The sequence below is a fragment of the Xenopus tropicalis genome, chromosome 3, assembly GCF_000004195.4.
Source record: "Xenopus tropicalis strain Nigerian chromosome 3, UCB_Xtro_10.0, whole genome shotgun sequence".
NCBI classification, from domain to species: domain Eukaryota; kingdom Metazoa; phylum Chordata; class Amphibia; order Anura; family Pipidae; genus Xenopus; species Xenopus tropicalis.
The window spans coordinates 1,258,082-1,273,565 of record NC_030679.2 but is presented as its reverse complement, the minus strand read 5'-3'; the positions used below and the strand labels follow the sequence as shown (position 1 = coordinate 1,273,565).

Here is a 15,484-nt window from a genome sequence, read left to right as displayed (position 1 = left end):
GTATACCCCATCTTTCCGGTATTCGGCCAAATCTTTCGCAATGGATTTAGGGTTCGGCCGGATCCAAAACTTAGAGACTGCTGTAAAGCCCCCCCAGTGAGTGCGGTGACAGTCTCCTCTCTGTGAGTCACGGCAGGAGACAAAGTGAAAGTGGACTCTTCTCATTTATAGACATAATAGGCGCCGCTAATGTCTCGGCGGCGTGAATGGGTGGAAAAGATGATCCCCCCCAAAACGAAGCTTGCCACAGCGCTTGTGGGGGCCTGTCAACTTCAACTCGCTTGCTTAGCCGTTTTTTTATCGTATTTATCATTAATTTTTTTGTTGTTAGGCACCGTTTAGAGGAGAGAAAGTGCACACCGCCCGAACAGGTCGTGATCGCAGCGGCCTGGCGACTTACTTGGTCCGATCCAACAATAACATCCGGCAGGCACCATCTACTCGCCGACCCAACGGGGCTCCTCCATACATAGGCCAAAGAGGACCTTTCTCTCGGGGTCTTCATTAGCAGGGAAACCGCCCCCCTCGAGATGTACTACCTTCCTACGTTTTATGTGGCACAACCCATACACTATTTGGGTGGTGAGATATAAATCGATGTTTTTAGATGGCCTCGCGGGAACTTGCAGCATCTTAATTTGATGCGCGTGCGACTCTCGCTCCTGATAAACGTGTTGACGTAGTGTTCTCAATTTCGATTAACCCATTTTTGAGCAGAGGGCGCATAAGATGCGTAGGGGGGTGTGTGAGAGAGGTCGCGCTAGCGAATATATTACGTTGTCTTCTCTCTGTGCGATGTTAAAGTCTGCCCAAACCGACGAGAGAGAACGACGAATATGTCAACTTCTGCAAAAGGGGTACATGCAGGTCACAACTCCAATATTTACTCTTGTATCTGTAGAATAGACGAGGCGCAGAAGGAAGTAACTGTGGCGCTCAAAGTTTTCTTTTATTAAAATTGGTGTTTGCTGAAACTCTCATAAAAAGGCGCTCTCTGTATCTGATCTGTGCTCCACTTCCCTTTTTCCATGGACAATATATAGTTTGTTGGGGTTATTCACAGGTAGGGCTAACTTGCGCGGCTCTGCCCCCAAACTTGATCCACATCACGTGGTTAAAGTATACCCACCCACGGTGGCAGGAAAGTGCACATAGAGCGCCAGCCCCCAACGGAGATTGTGTCAGCGCTGGTAGAGATTTCGCTCCTTTTCGCTGCATTGCCCCTGCTTGGAGGTGTTTGGTGCGCCCAGTTATTCTCTATATGGTTGCCCACCTGACCTGATTACTACTGTATGCGTGGTCCATCCACTTTTTTGCCACGATGTCAGAGGAATTTGTGCTTGTGCAGAATGTTATAGCTCTCTCTCCGCTCCTAGAAAATTTTATGAGATTTTTTTTTGTTCAAATCCACATTTTGATCATGCGTCCAAGTTTACGTTTAGAAAAAAAAAAAAAAAATGTCATAAAAAGTTCAAATTTTCCACATGCACCTGACAAAAGGTAGTTGGCTTTGAAGTGAAAACTACATTTGCACCCTAGAAACCTGAAGGTCTGTAGTTTCTAAAAGATACCAAACATGAGGGGATATTTTAGATTTACATTATAAGTTATGCTGCATTAACTGTTACAAGCGCTTTCTGCTTTGTTCTGGTGTGATATTGTTACTAAGTAATTGCCTTAGGGTTGGGGTTACTTCTCTGCGCACAGCGGTAACACCTGGTTGGGTGACTGGGTCTACCACTCGACTTCTCATTTGGTGTCATCAGTCTGGGAAGTGGGAGTTAATCGAGGGCTTTTACAACAAAGTAAAAGAAAAGTGGAAGTGTGAGTAATTATATACCTCTCAACTTTGCTTAGGAAAAACCTCAAAATGGTATACCAGATAAGTGTGTTTTTTCATAATTGTTCTATTCTGCTTTTTCTTTACATATTTCACCTCCAACGAGAGAGAGATGACAGTGACATTTTCCATATCCCAGAAGAAAAAAAGCTCTCACATAAAAATTGGTATGTTATGTCGAAGCCCAATTAAGTGACGAAAAAACACGATATAATAATTGTCCCAGTTTCGGGTGGAGGTTTTTCCTACCAAAAACACTGTTAAAGGTGAATGAGTACAAAATGCTTAAAAAAACGTCTGGCACTGTGGTGAGAGAGAACCCGCGTAAGTGATAGTGCGACTGCGTGACTATTCTGCGCTGGCGACAACTTAAGGAGGGATGTTATAAAACTTATCACAACTTGCGGAGATTTAGTTGTAGCTGATTAAGGAAGATACAGATTTTCGGCGGGTAACCGAACATGGATAGAAATGAGTGGAACGAACAAAGTACTCTTCCCATCTCGCTTCTCAGTCCTCAACCTTTTTGAGTGCCACCTGGCTCGTATTCTGCTCGATTGTGATATGAACAGTTTTCCGCACGCCCTTTATGAGTTGCCACTAGCCACAGTGATTATAATTAGTGATTATAATGATGTGTAAATAAAACATAATCTAAAAAGCCATTTTACGCTATTGCGAAATTGTAGAAGAAACAGTTGCCTTGTAAAAAATGACTCAGAGATACCTCCACACCTTATACATGATCTACTTATGTTTTACATTTTATATATATATAAATGTGCTCAGCCATTACTGTAACTAAACTCATCGGCCATAGGAACATGGAAGAAGGGAGGAAGTCTTATTTACTCAGAGAAATCTGAAATGAAATGAAAATGAATTGCCAGCATGCTTTCACATGGGTATAATACCCTTTGCCTGCCCACTTCTGGTCTCTGGTGACCATTGCCATCGTGTACATACTCGATTCTACGCCTGACGTCATCTGGCACATATCCACTTAGTGTAGCAAAAGACCTGCAGAGGAAGATTCAAGATTCAACGGGTTCAAGTAGATTTTGGGATTAGCATGTAGCTCTTCCCAGTAGTCTGTATGAGAAAAGAGAGAAAACAACCACTAATCATACTAAAGAGTGCTTCTTGGGTGGCTGTGAGGACATCCTGCATGTATGTTACGAAATGAAAAGTCAATATGTCTGGTAGGAATACCACTGAGAATAATGCCACCTTTCAAACTACTGCCTGATAAATAGAGACATTTGATGGTTAATTCACCCACTTATCTAGCCAGTTGCTTAATTAATTATCCACAAGGGCCAATCTTATGCGCAGGGAGCTCTTCCAATCTGTGTATTGGAAAGCTTCTTAGCTTTTAAGCATTGATTATCTTTTGTTCCTATATAATTAATATAAACTATACCCATGTTTGTGTTCACGCCTTTGTAAAAAACTGTTGTTACAATTGTGGTGCTAGATTAAATAAAGCCATACATATTTGCCCATTATGCATATAGGAACTTTTAATTTACAAACTGCCTTAGGATAGTATTAGTTACAGGATAATGTTTCTAATTACAAGAAAAAAAATAAAGGGTCACTTAAAGGTAACAGATGTGCTCTGGAAATTGAACTTTGAAAACCGCCATTTTACACGACCCCCAACTGAATAACCTGTATATAAATGTTATAAAAATACATGATATAATACATTATATGTAATTACGTAGTTCATTCTCAATATTAAATTTACTTGAGGGAAAAAATAAGATTTCACCTAGATGTTTGTTAATTAAAGATAAATAATTCCTTTGGCAGTATTATAACCAAATCTCAATCTGAATTGTTGAGTTAATACTTCTGGGTGTTAAATTTAAGTTAAATTAGAATGCTTATTTTTTCTCACTTAGTAATCTATTCTACACAATTAAACATGGAAATAAATGTTAATGATGAATTAATTTCATATTTGAAAAACAATGGGGAAATTACAATAGTTTATTCCTTGTAGCTCGCGTTTAAGAAGATTATTGCTAAATGTTTATCTCTAAGCCTTTCTTAAAAAACTACATTTGGAATGCGAGGCAGTATGTCACTTCAGTTGTTGAAGAGTAATCCTGAGGCTGGCTTTTAGGCGGGAATGTTGGAAGGTATTACTTTACAAAACAGTCCATTGCAAAAAAGATAACCTGCTACCTAGGGCTGATTTACTAACCCACGAACGGGTCGAAATGAGTCCGATTGCGTTTTTTTTTCGTAAAGATCGCGTATTTTGCGATTTTTTTCGATGTTTGGCCGATTTTTTCGGCCGTCTTTACGAATTTTTCCGTTACCAATACGATTTTTGCCGTAAAACGCGAGTTTTTCGTAGCCATTACGAAAGTTGCGTAAAATCTTGCGCATTTTCGCTAGCCGTTAAAACTTGCGCAAAAAGTGCGCTTTTTGTTAGCGTTAAAACTTACGCGAAAACTTTCGCACCTTTAAAGTTTTTAACGCTACGAAAAAGGGCGGCAACTTTTCGGTATGTTTAACGCTACGGAAAAATTCGCAAGATTTTACGCAACTTCTAAAAGGCACGGAAAAAACTCGCCGTTTTTACGCAAAAATCGTATTGGCTAACGAAAAAATCATAAAGACGCCGAAAAAATCGCAAAACATTACGAAAAAGTCGCAAAATGTTCGTTTTCAAGTCGGAACTTTTCCAATTCGCGGTCGGGGTATCTCTCAAGTGTGGGTCTATGTTACTAATCAGCCCCTCGCTAGTGTCTCAAAATAAATACCTTTGTCAAGACCGGGTGAGAACGAGAGAGTACGAATGTTATTTTCGCACATTTTACTGCCAATAGATTTGCCCACATTAGTGCCATCTAGAAACACTTTATTTATTCTGCAGAAGAAAGCTTTACCATACTCTGATTAAGGAGCCTGAGGAGGTCTTTCTCCGTTGAGTTGTGCACGCTGCCGATTCGCTTTGCCTTGGCGCCTTGGTGTTACGAGTAGCGTGTACGTGCTGCTTAAGCTCTTCAGCTCTAACCAATATAAGCTCAGATTACACATTTCTAAGGGACCCGTGTGACGTCTCTGCTTCCTTTGCACGGGGGAGTGCTAATTTCCGCGTGGGGGGACGTGAGTTTTATGGATTTCTATGGGAGGGGAAGCAGGTTATCGGCAGTAGGAGCGAGAGAGCTATGCAAACATTTAGACTGCCCTTCCTTTGCACGGGGGGAACGTGGGTTGCACGTATACTGTGTATCCTAAGGGGGGGAGTGTGAAATTTTTCTTCTATTATTATTATTATTATTTTTAATTAAAGGGAGAAGTGCCAAAGGCTCCAGTATCAGCTCCCATACCTCCACTATGAGTGAGGTCGTGCTACTTCATGGTGCTTGAGTGCGCTATGTGATGGACAGGTCGTCTATGATGCCTCTTTCCCCAGCGAGTGAGAAGCATAAGCTATGTGAAAGACCTCCCACGACGTAATTACCACGTGTTTTAGTGTGCCTACACTAGGCTTCGCGCTCTCGAAGATCTGTAAGCTTTGCTGTATACCAGTAGTCGAAAGAGTATGTGATGTACTCTTTAATTATCACCCTTTTTCTATTCAAGCGCGTCAGTAGGTACCACATCAGGTGATCAGATTTGATTCTCCTCTTACCACTATGTTGTGACGACAGTTGGGAGTTCTCCACAGAAAAACTCACCAGAAAAGACTACGAGCTCCCTACTAATTCTATTTCTATGTCGCACTTTTTGGAAATGTATTTATCATTTAAGTAAGTGACCACTGATAAATACACTTCTTTAAAAATAGTTACATAGCCGGCTTTGAAAAGAGGGTACCCTCACTATCAAGATTTCCTAGTCTCTGCTCTCCATAGTTTTCCAAACGACCCAGCCACACACAACCGGAGTGTATTTATACTTACCAATCGGGTACCTGTTGACTTGAGTGTCTCTACCACACATCATCCTATTGCATTACGAGAGGAGGCGAGTGTAATTTTATACTCTACATCACTATTAAACTGAGATATGTAGTATCACAATAGCCTGGTACCCGATGGATGTGATCTGTCTCTATCTGTCCTTTCCTGCTTTGCTTCAAAGATCTTCGAGGTCCAGGCCCGCGTCTTGAGAAGGTCTCATTCCCCAGTACAGAATTCTTGCCATTACCACTATCCACTAGGAAGGAGCATTCTCCCAACCTCACTGCCCCCACTGGTGGAATAAAACACCCCTGCAGCTGCTGTCAACATATGGATCATCTCCCGTTGTCTTCCCTTCTTATGTCTAAACCAGGGGGGGTGTAACCTTTCCCCTGGGTAACTCGCCGCGCGACTTCTGATTGTCTTATAGGTCTATGGCGCAATATCCTGTGCGAACGAAGAGCAGAGCCCCGCCAGAGGTGCAGCGATTGAATTCATCTTTCCTAACCTGTATTTGCTGTACAGAGTAATCGAGTGTACCCGTGTGACCTCGTATCGCATAGTCGCCTTTAGCACGGCTAGTGGATTGTCCTCTCAATATTGAAAACCACAACCCCAACCTCGACAGTCTCACCTCATAGCTTAAAATCTTCCATCCCCTAACCAGTTAGTGCAGTCTCTGCACTCTCTCCAGCTCATTAATATCCTTCTTAGGACTGGAGCCTTAAAACTGCACTGCATACCAAGGTGAGGCCTTTACAATTAGGTTTTCATCCCTTGACGTCAATGCCCTAAAATCCCATAGGATGAATAGCAACATGGGTGAGTTTTTAAGTATTGAGTTTTAAACTCACATTTTGATAAATTTGCCCCCAGGTGTTATAAAAAGGACACCAGGACAGTTAAATACCAGATCCAATGCCTTATTATCTTAGTTTTTGCATACTGATATAATCCAAAAGAGCCTTTTACCCCAAAGCCCAGTTACACAAGAATTGAAATCAATGTACAAAAATTTGAGGAGAGATTGTCTGCTCCTTAAGTCTGGAAAAAAATGCTTATTTATGGATCAGAAACTTACCAGGGAAACATTGGCATTTCTGACCACTCCTCCTTGGGATCCAATTCACTGAAACATACAATCTAAGAGGCCCATTTATCAACATTCTGGTTGTAGAGTTTTTGAAAAAACCACAAAAACCCAATTTCCACTAAAACTACAAATGTCTAGTTTATTTCTTAAAGATTTCCAAGATATAAAAAGCATTGACCAAATTAAAATACGTAATTGAAAAGAACACAAGAAACCTCTTAACACCACCAAATGATAGTTATATGAATTGTTTGGTCTCCTTTGAGGCGTCTAGCTCCGTCTTGCAACTCGAGTGGGTCTTACAATGTACGTATTTCCCCCAACAGCTTTTAGATGGTGTAAGTTTTGTCTTTTTTTTACTAAGTTCACAAGTTCTTTGTAATTTCCTAAAAAGTGTGGATAGTGAATTAGTGTGTATTGTTGTATTTTGTACTTGTTAATTGCACATGCCCTCACTAATAATGAAGGACCCCTTGCACCCTATGCAAGAATATGAGGGCTCATCCTAAAGGATGCCAAGTTTTAGTCGTAGTTTTCTTCTGGCTGATTATTTTCTCATTAATGTTTGAAACTGTTAGCCTCCTAGCCTACTCCCTTGTGCTTGACTTGTGTTAGAATGGGCCCATTTATGAGAGCTTACGATATGTTGTATTCTCGCGCCGTCTCCCCCAAAACTCAAACTCTCTTTGAAATCTCATCCAGAATTTCTGATGTCATACTTACAGTTGACCTCATGCTTAGATCTTGGGTTGTTCAACATGAGTAGAGGCGTTATAGTAAAATCAAGGGCAAAGGGAAGGGCTCTTTGTCTAGTTGCCTATTTGCAAAGGGGCCTGGTCTGAAACTCGAGGGTTATCTTCCACGTGTGACTGTTGTTTTTTTCATTTGCATAACGGGCCTTCCTTTGCGCCACAAACGGCTTTAATTTTTGCCCTTGCTATTACCCCGAGGTGATAATATAGGCTTGTGAACAGTATCGCCTGTTTTGGTAGTATAGTTTTGAATTTCCACATCCACAGTTCAGAAACTGATGAATTAGACAATATGTATACTTATATTGATCTATATCCAAAAATGCTTGGGACCTTGGGTATTTCCAGATAAGTGATCTCCACACCTTTTAAAGTTGGCTGCATGATCATTTAGACATTAAATAAAACTCAAACCAATTGTTTTGACACCAATATGAGATGTCATATTCAGCGCTTTATGTGATAGCCACTGAGGTTCTCAAGCTCTCAAGAGAGCTTCAGCGGATTGCACCTGGTGTGTTTTTTTATTACAAAAAAGAACATTTACAATTATTTGCTAAAAGGGCGTCTGATGGAATATTGCCTTTATGGAATTGGGAGTCTAATGTGCGAGCTCTCTTGGATACCAGTTTTTTTAATTAGGGATTTCCATACCTGAATTGTCTGTAATTGTGTTCCAACAATTGTAGGAGTTTGACTTCTGTTGTAGCAATTATTCTTTCTGTGCTATTGTTTTTTTCCTCTTTTCCTATTGTATCCACTGTGAGGCCAGAGATGAGAGAGTATAGTTCAACCATTCTGTGGCTGCAGTCTTGAAATTAAATGCTACCTCTACAGCAGGTACCCTAACAACAGCTAACTGAAAACCTGAAGAAAGTCTATTAATGAATGTGTGTACGAGCTACAACGCACAATTGTGAACTTGTGAACTTCAAATATGCTAAACCTCTTCCATCCCCTCTCAATAAGACAATAATCAATGTGCACACCCTTTTCTTTATATGGCACGCCTAAATAATGGGGCCTCAGGCATAACCGTGTGGATAAATTGTGTGAGCAGTGTAAGTAAGCCCTGGCGAACTATTAAGCACAGGGATACAAGACTAAAGTGATTATTCCGTAATGTTCTGTAGCCAAATCACACTGATCTTTAGCTTTAGGGAGACTGGACAGGCATTCAAAATTTAAACTGTAAATCCCAGGTACAGAGGAAATAAGGAAGACATATCTGGGTGGAAGTGTAACGAGCGCATGTGTGGGAAACTATTGTATCGTCTTAATTTTTATCAAACACAATTAGAGTTGTTCTGATTTGTGCAACTAGGATATTAGCGCTATTATCACATGTTTAAATGTTCACAATACAAGGTGATTTTCTTATTACAGAGATAAACGGGTGATTAATTTTTTAAAAATCTCAATTAGGTTGTTGTTTAAATGGAATGTATAGAGGATTGTGAATAGGCTTTTGTAATTCAAAGCTTTTCTGCGGTAATGGGTTCCAGATGAATGGATCCTACCCATGCTTTGATATACCCTGGTTCAGTCTATTCTTGCCATATAACAATTTGTTATTGTTTAATTTGTGATATATCTTTCAACCACCATATATCGGGGAGGAAGGAATGGGATTTTTCCTTGTGAGGAGTAATAAGATTGGTTCTAGGTTTTTGCCTTCCTTTTATATCAAAGTTAACTTTTCCTTGAGTGATAAGGTGTCGCCATTCTAGCCCCCAGTTTGTTTTGATCGCAACAATTAGGAAAAAGTCCCCAGTGGCCTAGGAACGCCAGGCAGCTCTTTCCTGTCATACACCCCGTCTTTGCTCGGACAATACACTGGCTCCACCTCACAACATCAACGTTTTCCAGGCCCCTATTGAGGTCATAGTCCGACCCCTGCCCGCAGAGTTGCTAGACATGTTACTGTGAGAATTGGTGCCCACAACCCTATATAAGGGATTTGCATAAAATGTAGCTCTCATAGCAAATACAAGTATCTGTAAAATAATAACTTCTATGGCTGCTTGTGCCAGGTTTGACAGCATTTCTTGGATTCGGCCTATCATTTGAAATCTACAAGAGAGAGGTAGCGGGGCACATTATTATAAAAGGTAGACGCCTAGCATTTACTCGGTTGGTTGTTATCTAATATGCTTCCCCTCATCTTATTCTCTTCCCCCTCTTTTCCCCCCAGCCCCCCCACTGTCACAGTGTAACCCCCATATCAATATATGCACCCATAATGTAACTGGTATTAATATATGTAGGCACAGATATACCCCCATCTTTCCCCCCCCCCCCCCACTGTCACGTTTGTAACCCAAAATTCTTCTATGCACCCATATGTAACTTGTATAATATTATTTAGGCACAGATATCTTCACCCCCAATCTTTCCCCCAGCCCCCCCACCCCCCACGTTCACAGTTGTGAACCCCCAGATCATATATGCAAACATAAATGTAAAACTGCTATATATATAGGCACACGATATACCCCCATCTTCCCCCAGCCCCCCCCCCCACTGTTCCACAGTTGTACAGTGTAACCCAATTCATATATGCAATAATGTAACTGTATAATATATAGGCCACGATATACCCCCCATTCTTTCCCCCCCAGCCCCCCCCACCCCCCCCCACTTGTCTCACAGTGGTGAAACCCCCATATCATATATTTGCACATAATGTAACTGTCAAATATATAGGCACAGATATATCCCCATCTTTCCCCAGGCCCACCCACCCATGATACAGTTTGGAAACCCCATATCATATATGCCACATAATGTAAAAACTGTATAAAATATAGCTACAGCAATACCCCCCATCTTTCCCCCAGCCCCCCCCCACCCCCCACTGTCCACAGTTGTAACCCCCATATCTATATGCACCATAATGTAACTGTATTAAATATATAGGCACAGATATACCCCCCATGTTCTTCCCCCAGCCCCCCCCCACTGTCACAGTGTAACCCAATATCATATATTATGCACATAATGATCTGTATTAATATTAGGCACAAGATATACCCCCCATATCTTTCCCCCAGCTCCCCCCCAACTGTCCACAGTGTAACCCCCATATATTTATGCACAATAATTGTAACTGTTATAATATATTGGGCACAGATGATTACCCCCCAATCTTCCCCCCCCCCCCCACGCACAGTGTCAACCCCCCATATCATATATGCAACATAATGTAACTGTTATAAATATATAGGCACAGATATTTAACCCCCATCTCCCCCCCCCCCACTGTCACAGTGTAACCCCCATATCATATTATGCACATAATGTAACTGTATAATATATAGGCACAGATATACCCCCCATCTTCCCCCCCCCCCCCCCCACTGTCACAGTGTAACCCCCCCATATCATATATGCACATAATGTAACTGTATAATATATAGGCACAGATATACCCCACTTTCCCCCAGCACCCCCCCCCCACTGTCACAGTGTAACCCCATATCATATATGCACATAATGTAACTGTATTAATATATAGGCACAGATATACCCCCCCCATCTTTCCCCCCCCCCCCCCACTGTCACAGTGTAACCCCCATATCATATATGCACATAATGTAACTGTATATATATAGCACAGATATACCCCCCATCTTTCCCCCCCCCCCCACTGTCACAGTGTAACCCCCATATCATATATGCACATAATGTAACTGTTTAATATTAGGCACAGATATACCCCCCATCTCTTTCCCCAGGCCCCCCCCCCCACTGTCACAGTGTAACCCCCATATCATATATGCACATAATGTAACTGTATAATATATAGGCACAGATATACCCCATCTTTCCCCAGCCCCCCCCCCCTACTGTCACAGTGTAACCCCCAATATCATATATGCACATAATGTAACTGTATAATATATAGGCACAGATATACCCCCATCTTCCCCCCCCCCACTGTCACAGTGTAACCCCCATATCATATATGCACATAATGTAACTGTATATATATAGGCACAGATATACCCCCCATCTTTCCCCCAGCACCCCCCCCCCACTGTCACAGTGTAACCCCCATATCATATATGCACATAATGTAACTGTATAATATATAGGCACAGATATACCCCCCATCTTTCCCCAGCCCCCCCCCCCACTGTCACAGTGTAACCCCCATATCATATATGCACATAATGTAACTGTATAATATATAGGCACAGATATACCCCCCATCTTTCCCCAGCACCCCCCCCCCTGGTCACAGTGTAACCCCCATATCATATATGCACATAATGTAACTGTATAATATATAGGCACAGATATACCCCCCATCTTTTCCCCCCCCCCCCCCCACTGTCACAGTGTAACCCCCATTATCATATATGCACATAATGTAACTGTATAATATATAGGCACAGATATACCCCCCATCTTTCCCCCCCCCCCCACTGTCACAGTGTAACCCCCATATCATATATGCACATAATGTAACTGTATAATATATAGGCACAGATAATTCCCCCATCTTCCCCCAGCGCCCCCCCCCCCACTGTCACAGTGTAACCCCATTATCATATATGCACATAATGTAACTGTATAATATATAGGCACAGATATACCCCCCATCTTTTTCCCCCCCCCCACTGTCACAGTGTAACCCCCATATCATATATGCACATAATGTAACTGTATAATATATAGGCACAGATATACCCCCCATCTTTCCCCCCCCCCCCACTGTCACAGTGTAACCCCCAATATCATATATGCACATAATGTAACTGTATAATATATAGGCACAGATATACCCCCCATCTTTCCGGTATTCGGCCAAATCTTTCGCAATGGATTTAGGGTTCGGCCGGATCCAAAACTTGAGACTGCTGTAAAGCCCCCCCCAGTGAGTGCGGTGACAGTCTCCTCTCTGTGAGTCACGCAGGGAGACAAGTGAAAGTGACTCTCTCATTTAGAGACATAATAGGCGCCGCTAATGTCTCGGCGGGTGAGTGGGTGGAAAGATGATCCCCCCCAAACGAAGCTGCCAGGCGCTGTGGGGCTGTCACTCACTCGCTTCTTAGCGTTTTTTTTATCGTATTTATCATATATTTTTGTTGTTTTAGGCACCGTTTAGAGAAGAGAAAGTGCAACACCGCCACGTGCGTGACGCAGCGCCTGGCCGACTTCTTGGTCCGATCCAACAATAACATCGGCACCATTTACTCGCCGACCAACGTGGGCTCCTACACATACGGCAAAAGGGACCTTTCTGGGGGTTCTTAGCAGGAACGCCCCCCCATTACTACCTTCCTGTGAATAAATCATCGTTAGGGCCCCATCTTATTCTCACCGCCTCCTGTAACGGGGACAGTCTCATTCATTAACCCTTACAGACCGCGTGGGGGGGGGCGGCACAAAGTGTTCTGCTGGGAAAGTCTCCGACAGGAACGAGATGCAAAATATATAATATGATTTGTCTGCAGCAATGAACTTGCCGCAAAGTTTTTTTTTATTAAAATGTTTGGAAATCCAAAAGCGCTCTCTGTATTATGTCCTTCCTCTTCCTCTAACTTCCTCTGCCCCAAACTTATCCCTGTGTCCCCACGGGGGGAGTGTATTTCCTGGTACCCATGTGACTGTCTCTGCTTCCTTTGCACGGGGGAGTGTATTTCCCGGTACCCGTGTGACTGTCTCTGCTTCCTTTGCACGGGGGAGTGTATTTCCCGGTACCCATGTGACTGTCTCTGCTTCCTTTGCACGGGGGAGTGATTTTCCCGGTACCCGTGTGACTGTCTCTGCTTCCTTTGCACGGGGGAGTGTACTTTCCGTACCCATGTGACTGTCTCTGCTTCCTTGCACGGGGGAGTGTATTTCCTGTACCCATGTGACTGTCTCTGCTTCCTTTGCACGGGGGGGAGTGTATTTCCCGTACCCTTGTGACTGTCTCTGCTCCTTTTGCACGGGGGAGTGTATTTCCGGTACCCGTGTGACTGTCTCTGCTTCCTTTGCACGGGGGAGTGTATTTGCCGGTACCCGTGTGACTGTCTCTGCTTCCTTTGCACGGGGAGTGTATTTCCCGGTACCCATGTGACTGTCTCTGCTTCCTTTGCACGGGGGAGGTATTTCCCGGTACCCATGTGACTGTCTCTGCTTCCTTTGCAACGGGGGGAGTGTATTTCTGGACCCATGTGACTGTCTCTGCTTCCTTTGCACGGGGGAGTGTATTTCCCGTTTACCCATATGACTGTCTCTGCTTCCTTTTGGCACGGGGAGTTGGTATTTTCCACGGTACAACCCGTGTGACTTGTCTTTGCTGTGCCTTTTGCACGGGGGAGTGTATTTCCCGGTACCGCCTGTGACTGTCTCTGCTTCCTTTGCACGGGGAGTGGTATTTTCCCCGTGTACCCGTGTGGACTGTCTCTGCTTCCTTTGCGACGGGGGAGTGTATTTCCCGGTAACCCGTGTGACTGTCTCTGCTCCTTTGCACGGGGAGTTCGGTATTTCCCGGTACCCGTTGGCACTGTCTCTGCTTTGCCCTGTGCACGGGGGAGTGTTATTTGTCCCCGGTACCCGTGTGACTGTCTCTGCTTCCTTTGCACGGGGGAGTGTATTTCCCGGTACCCATGTGACTGTCTCTGCTTCCTTTGCACGGGGGAGTGTATTTCCCGGTACCCATGTGACTGTCTCTGCTTCCTTTGCACGGGGGAGTGTATTTCCCGGTACCCGTGTGACTGTCTCTGCTTCCTTTGCACGGGGGAGTGTATTTCCCGGTACCCGTGTGACTGTCTCTGCTTCCTTTGCACGGGGGAGTGTATTTCCCGGTACCCGTGTGACTGTCTCTGCTTCCTGTGCACGGGGGAGTGTATTTCCCGGTACCCATGTGACTGTCTCTGCTTCCTTTGCACGGGGGAGTGTATTTCCTGGTACCCATGTGACTGTCTCTGCTTCCTGTGCACGGGGGAGTGTATTTCCCGGTACCCATGTGACTGTCTCTGCTTCCTTTGCACGGGGGAGTGTATTTCCTGGTACCCATGTGACTGTCTCTGCTTCCTTTGCACGGGGGAGTGTATTTCCCGGTACCCATGTGACTGTTTCTGCTTCCTTTGCACGGGGGAGTGTATTTCCCGGTACCCATGTGACTGTCTCTGCTTATCTGGGCCTTAGAAATTTACATGAACCTTTTAGCAATCTAAACTGTGATTGGCCCACATAAATTCCTATGACCTTTTTGAATTCAGTGTCATTATGTTGAAAAATCACTTTACAGAACGACCCCAGCCCACTGGTTGGATAAATGATCAGGAGTAGGCGGGGCTATTTGCTTTCCTCCTCTGACCCTTTCCAGCTTTTAAAAGGGGGTCACTGACCCCGGCAGCCAAAAACTATTGTTCTTCAGGGCTGCTACCTTGTATTACCTATTCTATTTCACTCCTATTCATATTGCAATTTCTCATTCAAACCAGTTGCTGGTTGCCAGGGTAATTTGGACCCTAGCAACCCTAAAGCTGCTGATATTCCAAACTGGAGGGTTGCTGAATAAAAAGCTAAAAAATTCAAAAACCACCAATAGCACTCTGTGCAACATACTAATATAGAGGCCTTCAGGCTCTTGGGGTTCAGTCCCCCCATGCAGTGGGATATAGGGTTTGCCCCCCTCCCCATTATCTTTCTCCTCTTTTATCCTATGAGCAGTTTGTACTGAGACTGAGAGACATCAGAGTCCTCCTCTTCCTCCTCCAAGTGGGTGTGTTGGGCATGGGCCCTGAATCAGAGGCTGATTGGCTACTGACACTGAGTCGGCGAATGGCAGTTGTGTTACTAGCAAAGTGTGTACTTACCTTTGTGTCAGGGAGAACAGTGGGTTAATGTCAGTGTCACGAACGCCACCACAGAC

The 15,484-nt window shown here is 43.6% G+C and overlaps 1 protein-coding gene across 1 annotated transcript in view; it reads left to right on the top strand.

Annotated features, from left to right (window-relative positions):
* Window positions 1-13,136, top strand: part of iapp (islet amyloid polypeptide) — a 23,186-nt gene extending 10,050 nt beyond the window's left edge. Inside the window, exon 4 of the mRNA XM_031898111.1 lies at window positions 12,714-13,136. Coding sequence (XP_031753971.1) covers window positions 12,714-12,873 — 160 coding nt within the window. The 3' untranslated portion in view covers window positions 12,874-13,136. The remainder of the gene's footprint in view (window positions 1-12,713) is intronic.
* Window positions 13,137-15,484: the final 2,348 nt, after the last annotated feature.